This window comes from Lepisma saccharinum, chromosome 12 (assembly GCF_977018435.1).
Source record: "Lepisma saccharinum chromosome 12, izLepSacc3.1, whole genome shotgun sequence".
In the NCBI taxonomy this organism is placed as follows: domain Eukaryota; kingdom Metazoa; phylum Arthropoda; class Insecta; order Zygentoma; family Lepismatidae; genus Lepisma; species Lepisma saccharinum.
Window position 1 is genome coordinate 52901167 of NC_139240.1, and position 15266 is coordinate 52916432.

Here is a 15266-nt window from a genome sequence, read left to right on the forward strand (position 1 = left end):
TTTCTTTCTCCCACACTCCCTATTCCTTTCTTTCTCCCACACTCTCTATTTCTTCCTTCTCTTTCTCCCACACTCCCTATTTCTTCCTTGTTCTTTCTCCCACACTCTCTATTTCTTCCTTTCTCTTTCTCCCACACTCCCTATTTCTTCCTTGTTCTTTCTCCCACACTCTCTATTTCTTCCCTTTTCTTTCTCCAACTCTCTCTATTTCTTCCCTTTTCTTTCTCCATCTCCCTCTATTTCTTCCCTTTTCTTTCTCCCACACTCACTATTTCTTCCCTTTCCTTTCTCCAACTCTCTCTATTTCTTCCCTTTTCTTTCTCCCACACTCCCTATTTCTTCCTATCTTTCTCTCGCTCGTTCTATTTCTTTATTTTTAACTCCCACACTTTCTCCCATACTCTCTATTTCTTCTTCCTTTTTATCTCCCACACTCTCTATTTCTTCATCCCCCCACACTATTTCTTTCTTTTTCTTTCTCCTACACAATCTCTCTCTCTTTCTATTTCTTAATTTTCTCTGCCTCCCCTTCACTATTCTTCCTTCTCCTCTCCTACTATCCGTCTTTCTCTTTCGTTCTTTCTCTTTCCCTATCCCTTTACTCTTCATATCTCTTACTCTATTTCTCAGACTATTTCTTCTCTCCTTTTAGTCATTCTAACATTTCCTCTTTCCCCTCTATTTCTTCTTCATTTCCCTTTCCACCTCTTTTCTGTTCCTCTATCTCCCTCTATTCTAGTATTTCTTCCTTTGTTTGTCCCCTTCTTTATCTCTATTTCCGTCACTCTTAAGTCTCGACTAACACAAGTGAAGCAACTCATTGGTGCCCTTAGGTCCATTCTTCGCTTTCTTATTGTAACCTGCAATTTTAGATTCACTCAGAATGACGTATTTTAAATCAAGAATTGGATCAGAGTGTGCATGTGTGTGTAACTAAATACGTAATGATTTCTATCTTCATATTATAGTTACTCCACATTTACACTAAAAGCATTGGTTAATGATTTGGTAGTTTTAGACCGCACTGCAGATGCGTTTCACATTCAGGTGTTACAAACTGAATTCGGAATACAGATATGGACTAGCCACATTAACGTTACTTAACTACATGGAAATTAAATACACTAATAAAACATTTGACAATGATTACGTTTTGTTATTCTGCAAGTACACAATACTTTAGATAAATGAATGCTTGCTCTTGCATGATTTTAAGGCTGTATAATTTGTTCTGTATGATGTTAATGTGATTTGTACGTATGCATTCATTTTGTTTCTACATGTGAATTTATTTAATTCCTAGGCATGTGCTGACACCTACATTCACTTCCGGAAAGATGAAAAGAATGTTCCACCTCATGAATGACTGTGGCAAGCTGCTAGGTAGCCTCGTCGAAAAGAGCGCGCAGAAATTCGAGACATTGGAGATGTTAGACTTATGCGCCAGTTACGCGAATGACGTCATAGTGACGCGCGCTTTCGGGATGGAGAGCAGCAGCCTCAAAGATCCGGAGGATGGGCCGGAAGATCCTGGAGCCCGGAATCGAACGTGGATTCACCGGAGGCGGGACTTTTCTGTTCCCGGAACTGATTGCGTTCCTCCGTATGAAGTTCTTCCAGAGTGACGTCGCAGCGTTCCTGCGTTCCGCTGTAAATGGCAACATTGAATATCGAGAGAAGAACAAGCTTGTCCGACGGGATTTCTTGGATCTGCTCATCCAGTTGAAGAACAAAGGATGCGTCGACAATGATGACGAGGACGACGATGATGACGTCACTGGTGGAAAGCTTGACTGTGGATTGGATGGTTCCGGACACAAGCCAGGTTGGTAGAACTGTCTTATCCTAACAACCTGTGAACTTAAATTCAGAACCGAACCCCGCATGGGCACCGCCAGGAATTTTGGCAGAGGGAGGGGGCAAACTCGGGGTAAAGCCGGTACGTTTCATTTATGAAACACTAAACGCGCTGCCATGAAATTAGGCGGGTGGCAGAAATTCGCGCTGTTGCCACGTCGGTGCACAACCACGTATGTACGGATGGCTTATTTACAATCCTTATAGTGCTGCAGAATCTCCAGATATATGTGGCTTCTGATTGGCTGTCAGTCCGGAAGTTAATGCAGTGTTTTTTCAAGTTAACGCTAGATGGCAGGGTTCAAGTTGACAGTGTAGATTTCAGATATCCATCCCAACAATGTAAGAAACCCCTTCAAACTCAGGATAAATTTTGAGTACATTTCTTTAGTTATTTTTTTTGAAATACAGAAATCCGAACTTTTCTTGAAGTGAATGATTTTCCTATTTAAAGTCACATCAGTGCAAACATTGTAGTTACAATTATGTGTTTCCAACTTATTGCAAACAATACCACAATGAAGCCAATATTTTATATGCCGAAGATGTTTATCCAATAAATTTATTATATATAATTTATTGCAATTTCAAGAGATATTTAACATTATTATTTTTCGATGGTTTCATATTGATTTTATCACCAGAAAACGATTCAAAGGCATTTTTAACACTTTTTTTCCATAAAAATATATATTCCTCAACATAATTTCGACAATTTGATTACGAACTTTATTACTAAATACTCAAGAGTCTAATTTTCCCATACTTATCTCGTAAACGAGAAACGTAAACTTCCAGCGCGCACAACCAATAAGAAAGCGTTATGTACCTATGGTTCTACAGCACTTTAGGGTTTATAAATACGCGTACGGAGGTTCAAGAGAATGGAAAATCTCGTTGTAGAGTTGTAATCCATGTGATGCAAACTGACAGTATTTGCTCGAATGGTCAGGGATGACACGGAGAGAGGTCGGCCTCACGCTCGAACTAGGCAACGCAGCCCAGTTGACGTTGTCAAACAGTGCGCGGGAAACAGCGACTATTGTCCCGCTCTCGCGTTACTTTTCCTATATGTGGCACCAGCGCAATTCTGCCGGTGCCACTTATTTTCAAGGCAGTACGTTTAAACACAAAGTTGAATATGTGAACACATTATAAAAATATGAGCATTTCTTCACTTGTAGAAGGCGACACAACACAACACAGGTATTCCCAGAACAAGATCTAGAGTCAAATAAGTCAATCACTCTAGAATGGAAGTTTGGATCACTTTGCGCTTTTAGTCGGCGAACGCTTAACATACACACTCTGGAAGCCGATGATGACATGGTTAATCTTAACCGTGTCTTAACGCCACGAATTTCTGTCTGGGAAGGGGGGCCGGAGGCAAGTACCAGGATAAACGTACCAATAATAATAACAACAAAAACATTAAAAATGCCATTTATATACAGGGTGTCCCAGAAATAGGTGGCATAACTTCAGGAGAGTGTTTCATATATGCAAACAATGAAAAAGTTTATATTTATTTTTTATTTATTTATTTAATTATTCGTTTGCTTCCTACAGAGATAATCTCCAATTACAAGAAAGCTTACATAATTCAAATAATAAACATTAAGAGTGTAGATTACATATAAACACACACACACACAAATTCATTTATACACACAAGATAATAAGTGAAGTATTACAGGAAAGAAACATATATACATCCAACCATATACATAAATATTAATTGTTCAGAACATAGCCTTTACATAGTATTGAACGGAAATAATAATAATAATAATAATAATAATAATAATAATAATAATAATAAAAATAGCATAGAAGGTAAAATAATTTCAGAACAATGGAAAAATGCACAGTAGAATGGATTCACAGATGTATATCTAGGCCTTTTCAAAAAATTGGTTTTAGTGGTTTTAGATACAAGGAAAGTGGCAGACTGAAATCTAGATTTTCATGTGATGTAGAAATATTATTGTATTCAGAACAAAGTCTGAATAAAGGTGAGGATTTGTATTTTTCTGTTCTCAGGATATCACATAGGAAAAGGTGTCGAATCCGAAGACTAGATTTTCTAGTATTACATTTAAACTGATGAAGAAAGTTACTATTATCCAGAATTCCATTTACTGTTTCGCAAAGAAATATTTGTTGTGCTAATTCTCTCCTACTACTGATGCTTACACAACAAAACTCTTTCAATAAATACTTATAAGATAATTTCATCTCGTAAGCAGATACTAGATTCTTCTTGTAGTATAAGTACCGCAGAAATCTTTTTTTGAATTTGCTCTATTCTATTTTTATAAGATATAAACCCAGGAGACCATACAACCGACGCATATTCAAGTTTACTTCTTATCATACTGTTATACAATAGCATAATAACATTTAAATTATTCAGGCTCTTTGAGCTTCTTATAAGAAATCCTAGTCGTCTATATGCATCCTTAACAATATTCGAAATGTGTTCCTCAAAGGATAAATTACAATCAACAACAACACCAAAATCTTTAACAGAGTACACTTTTTCAAGCTTTTCATTACTAATTCTGTATGAATACTCATATGGGTGTTTATTCATCGAAATTTTACATTTTTTAATATTAAACCTTAGATCGTTATCCATACTCCAATCATAGAGCACATTTATATCATTCTGAAGATCTAACATATCTTGAGTACAATTAATTTCTTTATACATTTTAACATCGTCTGCGTACACGAGAAGTTTGGAGTGCTGAAGTTTATGTGGCAAATCGTTTATAAATATAATAAACAGAAGTGGACCAAGGTTCGAACCTTGGGGGACTCCAGAATTTACAACGTAATGATGTGAATCTGATTGTTTGTAAGTCACATATTGTTTCTTATTGTGAAGATACGAAATAATGAGAGATAACATGTCACTCGTAAAACCAAAGTTTGCAAGTTTACATAGTAATACATCGTGATTTAATTTATCAAAAGCTTTGGAGAAATCCATGTAAATAGTGTGAACACTTGACCGATTATGAATTGCATTATAAGCATCCTGAATGAAATTTACTAAATTTGTTACAGTTGATCTATGAGGAAAGAATCCATGTTGGTTACTATTTATGTAACTTTTTACATGATTAAAAATTCTAGTATATGTGTTCTAGTACTTTGACTGGAGCACCGAGGATTGCAACTGGTCTATAATTTTCCATGTTACTACTATCTCCAGATTTCAGAATTGGGCACACTCGTGTTAATTTCCACATATTCGGAAAGGTATGTAATTCCAATATTAAATTAAATATCACCAGTACAGTTTTTTTTTTCAAGACCTCGGCACATCCCTTTAATACGTAAGGCGGTAAGTAGTAGGAAAGTATATAGGATGAGCACCACTTATAAGTGTAGGAAAGAAGAGGTTATTTGATTGAACAACCCGATTTGCCCACACTTAAAACAATGCCAAGAGGGGCTTATACCCCAATTCTTCAGGTGTGATATGCTCTGAATTTTTGAGAATTTTGAATTCTAGTGTAGAAAAAGAAGAAGCCTCTCAGACAGATTTGCCTACACTTAAAACTATGCCAAGTTCCCATATGATCTTATTGTTTATAGCGTGTTTTTCTGTCAAAATCCCAGGAGGCCCAGTAGAGTGTGGTGCATAGCCCCATGGTTTTTATTGCCTCGTAATCAGGAGGCTCGGGTTTGAATCCTGATAAAATGTGAAGCCTCCCCTGATGGCAAAATGTTAATATTGTTGTCTTGTAAACAAGAGGCTCGGGTTTGAGTCCTGATAAAATGTGAAGCCTCCCCTGATTGCAAAATGTTAATATTGTTGCCTTGTAAACAAGAGGCTCGGGTTTGAGTCCTGATAAAATGTGAAGCCTCCCCTGATGGCAAAATGTTAATATTGTTGTCTTGTAAACAAGAGGCTCGGGTTTGAGTCCTGATAAAATGTGTGAGATTGAAATACGTGTGGCAAAATAATATGTCCACACGTGAGATTTTGAGAATAATTATTGCTAGTTGATATACAACTGATAGCTCCCAGATCTGAAACCTGGTAAAAGTGTTATACAACAGCATAAAAGAGCAAAATTATTTTATATTGGGGATCACCCGTGCCTAGTTACTGCTGTTATAATTGTTTTGGCATATTGTCCATAGTTCTGTTCTTTTGGACCAAGAAATTTTATATAAATAAACAACAAAAATGCCAAAACAAAAATATTGCAATCAATGCAAAAAAAATATATTTAGTTCTAATTGGTCTAGGCACCGGCATATTTGTGAGCCTAAGAAATTCAGAAAGGCCACAAAAATGTGCCCAAGATGTCATAAAATATTAAGCAAGGCATATTACAAATGGCATAAGTGTAATTCTTATGTACAGTCATCAACATTGCCCCCGCAACCATCTACATCTGGTCTGAAAAGAAAGCATGCAGCACCTGTTAATGCTGGAGCAGCAAAGCAGCCACGCTATGAACCCATCCATAGCAGTTTTAATGGCCAATTAAGGGATTATCGGTTTGTATCAGAGCCAAGATGTGGTATTGAGAATTTTTGGAACAGTGTAAATCCTGATGTGCAGGCAATTCTAAATGCACAAAATGGCTCTTATAAGCTGTCCCTCAAATTGTTTGCACAATATAAGAAACCAAACGGCACAAAATTTACACAGCCCCACATAACAGAAACTGTACCTGTATATTCAAATGCAAATTCAGACAAAATAATAAGCAGTTTGATAGATCAATTGAATATTAAACACTCTGAATTTGCTGGAAAACAGTCTGGATGGAGCCTATGCGGATCTCCACACAAGTTATATGTTAATATTTCTGAATTCAGCCCATTACAAGGATCTACATATTTGCTATTACCTGCCAATATTAAAAACAAAAGAGCCGTGGTTAATATTGAAAATACCGACCAGAAATGCTTTTTGTGGTGTATTTTAGCTGCTTTGTTTCCAGTTTCAAGAAATCCTCAGAGAATAAGTTATTACAAACAATATGAACAGAATTTTGATGAGGCAATGGAGGGTTTAGAATATCCAATGTCTGTTCAGAATATTGATAAATTTGAAAAAAAGGCCCGGGATATCAATGGCAAACAATTATCTATTAATGTATTTATTTGTTCCACTGGCCGTGGCAATTGCTTGATAGCACCTCTCAGAATCAGTACATTTGATGATGATTCTGCTGTTCCGATTGATTTGCTCTTAATTGAAGGGGATGGCACATATCATTATACTCTGATACACAGTCTTGAAGCTTTAATCAGAAAACAACAAGGCAAATCCAATACAATATTCAAGTTGTGCAGAAGATGTTTATCTGTATTTGATGGTAAAAAAATAATAAAAGGGGTTTGTAAAGTGAATGCAGAAATTGCTAAAAACAAGTTAATTGAGCATCTGAAATACTGTGGCAACTATAAACCTGTTCATATGGTGATGGCCAATCCAAGAGAAAATGCAGAATTCAAAAAGTTTGAAGCCTTGCTGGAACACCCAGCATATATAGTCTGTGATTTTGAATCAAATCTCAAACCTCTTGCATTCTGTAGCCCAGACCCTGAGGAATCTTCAATTACACCATACCAGTTACATGAACCTTCTAGTTTTTATTATGTTGTTGTACAGGATGGTGTTGTTAGTAAAAAAGATTCATACATGGGAGCAGATGCCATCAAAAAATTTGCACATAGAATAGAAAATGAATGCTATGACATAGCATCTAATATCTTATTAAAATCAAAACCTATGTTGCCTTTAACAGAGAAACAGATTGAAGATTTCAACAATGCAGAAAAATGCCTGGTATGTAATTCTGAATTTTCAGATACAAAAATCAAGGTGAAACACCATTCTCATACAGATGGTAAATTCAAAATGCCCCTGTGTAATAGCTGTAATATTAAGATCCAGAGACCAAAATTTATCCCTATATTTTGCCATGGAGCATCCAATTATGATTTTCATCATTTCATCAGGTACGAGGGGTTTGACAAGCAGAATTTAAATATTTTAGCTGAAAATGATGAGAAATATATTGCTATTAGCAAAATAATTAAAGTTAATGGTGTTCCTATTCACTTAAGATTTCTTGATTCCTACAGAATTTTATCTGCTAGCCTGGCTACACTGGCCACTCAATTATCTGATGATCAATTCAAAATCACATGTGCTTTGTTTCCAAATCAGGACCTGAAATTAATTAGGCGGAAGGGTGTATATCCTTATGATTATGTTACAGATTTTTCTAAATTTGATGAGTGTTCTCTGCCACCACAACATGAGTTTTACAGCAAAATCAGAGGATCTGGAATCACTGATGATGATTATCACCATGCCCACTTGATGTGGAACAATTTAAAATGCCAGACATTTGGTGATTATCACATGGCATATTTAAAACTTGATGTGACCCTCTTAGCTGATATATTGCAGGCATTCAGAAAATCTTCCATGCAAAATTATAGACTGGATCCAATATATTTTTACAGTGCTCCGGGGCTAGCATGGGCTGCAATGTTTTTAAACACTGAAATGCAATTGGATCTGATCCAAGATCAAGATATGTACTTGTTTATGGAGCAATGTATAAGAGGGGGCATGGTGCAATGTTCTCAGAGATATGCCAGAGCAAATAACAAATATATTCCTGATTATGATCCAGCATTGCCATCAAATTATATACTGTATGTGGATGCAAACAGCCTGTATGGTTATGCCATGATGGATAAACTGCCATATGCAGGGCTTGAGTGGGTCGAAGATTTTAATATTGAGAATCTTAAGGATTTTGATGACAGTGACTATGGCCTCTTCTTAGAGGTTGATCTGACAATTCCTGATGATTTGCACAACAAATTTTCTGATCTGCCCCCAATTCCTGAGGTTCAGTGCTCACCTGGCTCTAAACAGAAGAAATTGATGATGACTCTAGAGCCAAAACAGGGTTATGTCATATATTACAAAAACCTCCAGTTCCTGATGAAACATGGTGTTCAAGTGACCAAAATTGGCAAAGTTTTGAGGTTCAGGCACTTAAAATGGTTGAAGCCATATATTGATACAAATACAAAGCTTCGAACATCTGCAAAGAGCCAATTTGATAAGGCCTTGTTTAAATTGATGGTCAATTCTGTGTATGGCAAAACTATTGAAAATGTCAGAAAACATACCGATGTTAAAATAATTACTGACCCCAGCCTGAGCAAAAAATTGATTGCAAAGCCTAATTTCAATTATAGAAGAATTTATGATGAAAATATGGCACTTTTCAACATGAAAAAAACAAAGATTAAGTTTGATAAACCTATTTATGTAGGGGCTGTGATATTAGAATTGGCCAAATTACACATGTTAAAATTGTATTATAATGTGCTGAAACCTTTTTATGGTAATTGTGTAAAATTGATGTACATGGACACAGATAGTTTTGTTCTTGATATTCAAACAGAAGATGTTTATCAAGATATGTCCCAGCCTGCATTGCTTGAATATTTTGATACCAGTGAACATTCAAAAATTCACCCCTACAACAAAAAGGTGCCTGGCAAGTTAAAAGATGAGACACTTGGTGATGTTATTGTGGCATTTGCTGGGTTAAGGGCCAAGATGTACAGTTTTAAAAACATGTAGTGGTGTTGTTGCCAAAAAAGCCAAGGGCATTGGCAGAGTAACTGTTGAAAAAGAGCTTGAATTTGAAGATTACAAAAATTGCCTCAAATCATGTAGCACAATCAAAACATCAGAATCCAGAATTCAGAGTGTGGATCACTTATTGACTAGCAATATTGTAAGAAAAGTGGCTCTGGACCCACATGATGATAAGAGATGCATTTTGTCATGTGGCATACATACTCTACCATGGGGTCATTGTTATTTGAAAAATGGGAATCAATGCCCAATCACAGAGCATGATTTGAAATAAATAAACATGCCTATGAACTTATTTGGGTTCAAAAAACAGGCTATTATGGAGCTGCCAACACCACAAGCCTCTTCTGATATAATATCTAAACTGAGTGCTTTGTTAATTTTTCATCTGAACAGGATACTTACAGATATTGATGATGAAACAGGTAAAACATTGTACATATTTAACAATAATTTAAATCATTACCAATTACCTGTAGGTGGGCAATTGCAATTTATTACAACCCCTGAGGGCAATGTCAAGATTTCAATAGGGAAAAATATTTATAGAATTAAGCACTCAAACATGATTTCTGGCACTGTTTATACTGTTTCTGCTGGTGACTGCTTATATATTGAGGTCCCTGGATCCTATGACAAGCTTATACCCTTTTTTATAGAATTAAGAATTAGATATTTAATAATAAATAACCACTAAAACAAAATGCCCAATGATATATTTGGCCATACAAGACATGAAGATCACAGTGATGAGATTCTGATGCTTGATGTCAGAGTCAAGAAATTAAGAAGTGATTTACAAGCTTTACAAACCACACTCAATGCCAGTCTTCAATTAGAAATTACAAATTTACAATCACAATGCATGGACCCTCTTCTTAAAATTGATTCTGAACTCAAATTGTTGCTTCAGAAATATACTGATTTGGCCACATTGGATAATTTCCAAAGTTTGGAAGAAGCTGTAGCAGCTCTTCAAGCCAAATTTAAGACCCAGGCCACCAACTCTGAGCAATTGAAACAACAATTAGAGGAACAGATAAATAATGTCCAGGCACAGCTCCAAACAATTGTCAAAAGCATAAAATCACAAGAAGATTTTGATCTAGTGATTTCCACTCTAAAAGAACAGATTCAGTCACTCCAGATACCTAATCTGGACCCCTTGAACAATGACATAGCCGAGGTTAAAGAAAAAATTGAGACACTTGAAATTTTATGAACAATTTGCCATCTTCTGATGCTTTGAGTGCAATAACTCGGAGTGTAGCCAATATTAAGCTGCAACTTGAAACATATGAAGATTTTGGAAAAATTCAAAGTACCATAACCCATCTTGAAGGTACAATAGCAGCAGTGCAAAGTGATTTGGCAAATGTACAAGAATCCCGCCTGCCCGGTATTGTAGATACCCTTGTTAGTGTCCAGCAACAGATCACAAAGCTTGAAAACCTCAATACTGAATCTGAGCTATCTCATTTTCATCACTTGATTGATGATATCCAAACAAAACTTGAAATTTTACAACAATCAACACCCTCTCAGGCAGATATAGCCCTGCTCCAAGATGCTATGCAAAATGTGGCTGATGCTTCTGAATTAAACAATGTGAAATTGGCACTTGAATTTTTGCAAAATACTGTATCAAATCTGCCTACATCACAGGAACTTAAAAATATTAAGAGAACAGTGAATCGCATATTGAAATCAGAAGATATCAAGAATATCCAGGCAGAGATCAAACATCTCACTCAGACAGTGGCCACTCTACCAACCAATCAACATATTAATGAATTGCATGTCTTGTTTGAGGATATCAGAAGACAGGTCCATGATCTTACTGCTCAAAATTCAAAATTGGCAGTTGTTGAAAATTTACAACAAATTGTAGCTAATATCAAGCAACAGCTAGGGACCATGGAATCCAATCAAGCAAATGCTCTGTCTGTTTTTGCCACCCAGCTACAAGAAATTGTGCAACAATACAAGAAACTTGCTGTGGACATAAGAATCAAGCCTGGGCACGATGAGATTGTTAGGACTATCAATGAGCACCTTGAATCTGTAACAAGTAGATTGCTCACAGCAGAAAAAGAAATAACAGGCATAATCGAGAATCCAAAACATACAGTAATTCTTGAATTGTACAGCATCCCCAACAAAGAATATGATTCACCATTTACACTAGGAGGCAAAATATATATGCTGTCCCCTGCACAATTTTATTACCAGTTTTTTGTTGGGGGCACATTGAGACCAATCAAGATCAAATATTGGCTTCAACCACAGGCACACCACTACCCTACCTTATCAATAACAAATGCTGATAACAAAGTGAAAATCACCAGTGTAGAATTAGAGGATTTTACAGACCCCAATACATTAGAAACAGCATATGTTGAAGATGATGGCTCTCTGGAATTTAAAATACAAATAGGGGACAAATTATATTTAGAAAATTCTGCAGTATCAGCTGCTGAACACCCTAAAGTTGCAATATTCTTGTTTACATATTATGTCTAGACAAATTATTGTTGATGAATTACACAGACAAGCCAGACATAATTTTAAGAGACTGCCAGTAGTCACAAAAGGCATAGATGATTTATGGCAAAGCGACTTGATTGAAATGGCAAGTGGACAGTTGAAAAACTTAGACAAAATCAACAAGGGCTACAAGTATCTACTCACTGTAATAGACACATTTTCAAAATTTGCCTGGGCTGTGCCACTCAAATCCAAGACTGGAAAATGTGTTACAGAAGCCATCAGGACAATCATCAATCAGAGTGGAAGATCACCGCGCTATTTGCAAACAGATAATGGCAAAGAATTTTATAATTCAGTGTTTCAACAATTTATTAAAATCCAGTCAATACAACATTATTCGAGTTACAGTGATCTCAAAGCCTCAATTGTAGAGAGATTCAACAGAACCTTAAAAAATCATATGTATAAACAATTCACACTTCAAAGTAATTATAAATGGATTAATATTCTTCCAGAACTTCTACATAAATATAACAACTCGGTCCATTCCACAATCAACATGAAACCCTCTGAAGTAACTTCATCTGATGAGCAAAAATTGATCAGTACTGTTTATTATCCTAAATATCAGCCAACAACAAGAAAAGCCAAATACAGGGTGGGTGATCAAGTAAGAATCAGCAAATATAAGCACTTATTCAAAAGAGGCTTTACAAGAAACTGGAGCACTGAATTATTTACAGTAGTTCAAGTTAAACCTGGGACCCTTAACACATATATAATAAAAGACCACCGAGGAGAAATTCTCAAAGGCAGGTTCTATGAAGAAGAGCTCAGCAAAACTAAACAGCCTGACACATATCTCATAGAAAAAATCATCCGCAGAAAAGGCAACAAGTTACTTGTCAAATGGCTAGGACTTCCAGAACACAGCTGGATCGATGCAAACAAAGTGATAATATGAACACCTGGGATGTTATAAAAAGGCTGCCAGAACCTGAACAGCAGAATAAGAGAAATGGCAAATTGCTGCCTGATAATATTAGGTGTCTTATTGTTGGGCCATCTGCTTGTGGTAAAACTACACTAATGATTGATAATTTTTTATTGGCCCGCAACTGGTTAGACTGGAAAAACAGGCACTTGTATGTCTTCTCTAAGAGCTTGGAACAATTAAAATATCAGCAGCTGATGAAGCTATATGATGGATTGGATATAGCCACTTTTGAACCAGATGTTAAGCCACTCCATGAATGTCTCGATAATTCTGTTGTTGTGTTTGATGACATTATACTGGATAATCAAAACAAGGTTAGAAATTTCTTTACACAGGGCCGACACAAAAACATAGATTGTTTCTACCTGGCACAGACTTTTTCTAAAATACCCAAGCAGCTGATGCGAGACAACAGCAATTTTATATGTGTGTTTCATCAAGACCATACCAACCTCAAACACATACATGATGAATATGTAGGTGGGGACTTGAGCTACAATGATTTTTCCAAGATTTGCAGCAGGTGCTGGAACCAGGACAGTTATGGGTTTGTCACAATTGATATGACAAGAACACCCAATAGTGGCAAATACAGAAATAAAATCAACAATTTTCTAGACATTGAAACATAAATAAATAATCATGAAAAGGCCAATCATTGATGATCTTAAGTTAAGAGATTATCTTGTAAAAAGATTTAAGGGATGGAAATCAGAGAACCGAGGTTTTTATGAACAACACAAGCGCACAGAACAGCCTATAATTGATGCTATTGGTGAATTAGGTAAAAATATCAAAACTGTTACAGAGCAAAATCAAAATTTGATCACAGAGCTTGTACCTGTAGCTGCAAGAAACATATTAGATTATCCATTCACCCCACTTTCCAGTATTCATACACCTAGTCCTATTGCTCCTCGAAGAATTGAAGCTACTCAGGATCCTATTGAATTGGGTCTTCTTGCTCAAAAATATTTAACCACACCTAAAGACAATAAAGATGAGGTTTTTGGCTTATATGCTGACACAGAGCGTGATGGTAGCATCATACATAGAATTGGCAATTTCAGAGTAACATTTATGGGAGATGATCTGATTGTATATTCAGAATCTCATCTCGGAGAAAAAGGTGCTTTTGTTAAATATCCCGGCACACCTGGATTGTGGGAACTGATGACTAGGAAGAGACCTGGCAGCTATACAGATCAAGATTATGAATATTACAAAGAAATATTAATAAAATCATATGCTCTATACCAGAACAATGATCCCACACAAAAAAGAGTCAAGTCGAGCAGTGGAGCAAAATACAATAATTTAATCAAGCCCATATGGTCACAGATCAAGACTGGCAGTGGAATCAAACAATACAACACCCTGCCCAAAGAATTTGTGTGGGTTGATGATGTCAGGAAACTTGTAGATAGGTTATTGGTGATAGCTGGGGAGGAAAATGCTGGCAACCACAATTTTTACAATGAAAAGGTTGGAATTATGGACATGATAAGCACAAAATTGTCTAATTTTATAGTGAATGACACTAAGGGGATTGGATATCTTATAAAAATTATTAATACTCTACCCCCCAAATTTTGGAATATTTCTGAGGGTCGGGGCCTTGTTAATGATATTATAAACAAGCTGCCATTTGAACTACATATTCCAGGCTATCAGTATTGTGGTCCAGGCACAAAATTGGATCATAGATTAAACAGAGGTGATCCTGGTGTTAATCCCCTAGATGCTGCTTGTAGAGACCATGACATAGCATACAACACACATTCTGATCTTGACAAGAGACATGTTGCAGACAAGAAATTAGAAGAGGCTGCATTTGGCAGATTTGTAAGCAAAGATGCTTCTTTAAGTGAAAAAATAGCAGCATTTGGGACCACCATAGCTATGAACACCAAACAAAAATTGGGGTGGGGGTTGTGAATATGTATATAATAAACCTACAATGAAGGCCAAGGGTGTTATGTATCAAGTACCTTATGCAGGTCTTAAATCTCTTAAAACTATTGATAGCCTTAGTACCCCCCAATTAAAAAAATTACAGCAATCAAGAAAAAAATCACATGTGGGGGGATTTATATTTACTATCCCTGCCATCTTAGCTGCTCTCGGGGCTGTGGGGAGCTTGGCTGGGGGATCAGCCGCCATAGCAAAAACAGTAATACATGCCAAGAAGAATAGGGCAGAATTAGATGAGCAGAGGCGCCATAACCTGGCCATGGAGAAGCAGGGCAAAGG

General features: G+C 36.4%; 1 protein-coding gene across 1 annotated transcript in view; it reads left to right on the top strand.

Annotated features, from left to right (window-relative positions):
* LOC145996330 (uncharacterized) overlaps positions 1-15266 on the top strand; it is a 123998-nt gene that overhangs the window by 29639 nt on the left and 79093 nt on the right. The window contains 2 exon segments of the mRNA XM_083132761.1: positions 1304-1551; positions 1553-1740. Of these exon segments, the coding sequence (XP_082988887.1) occupies positions 1304-1551; positions 1553-1740 (436 nt within the window).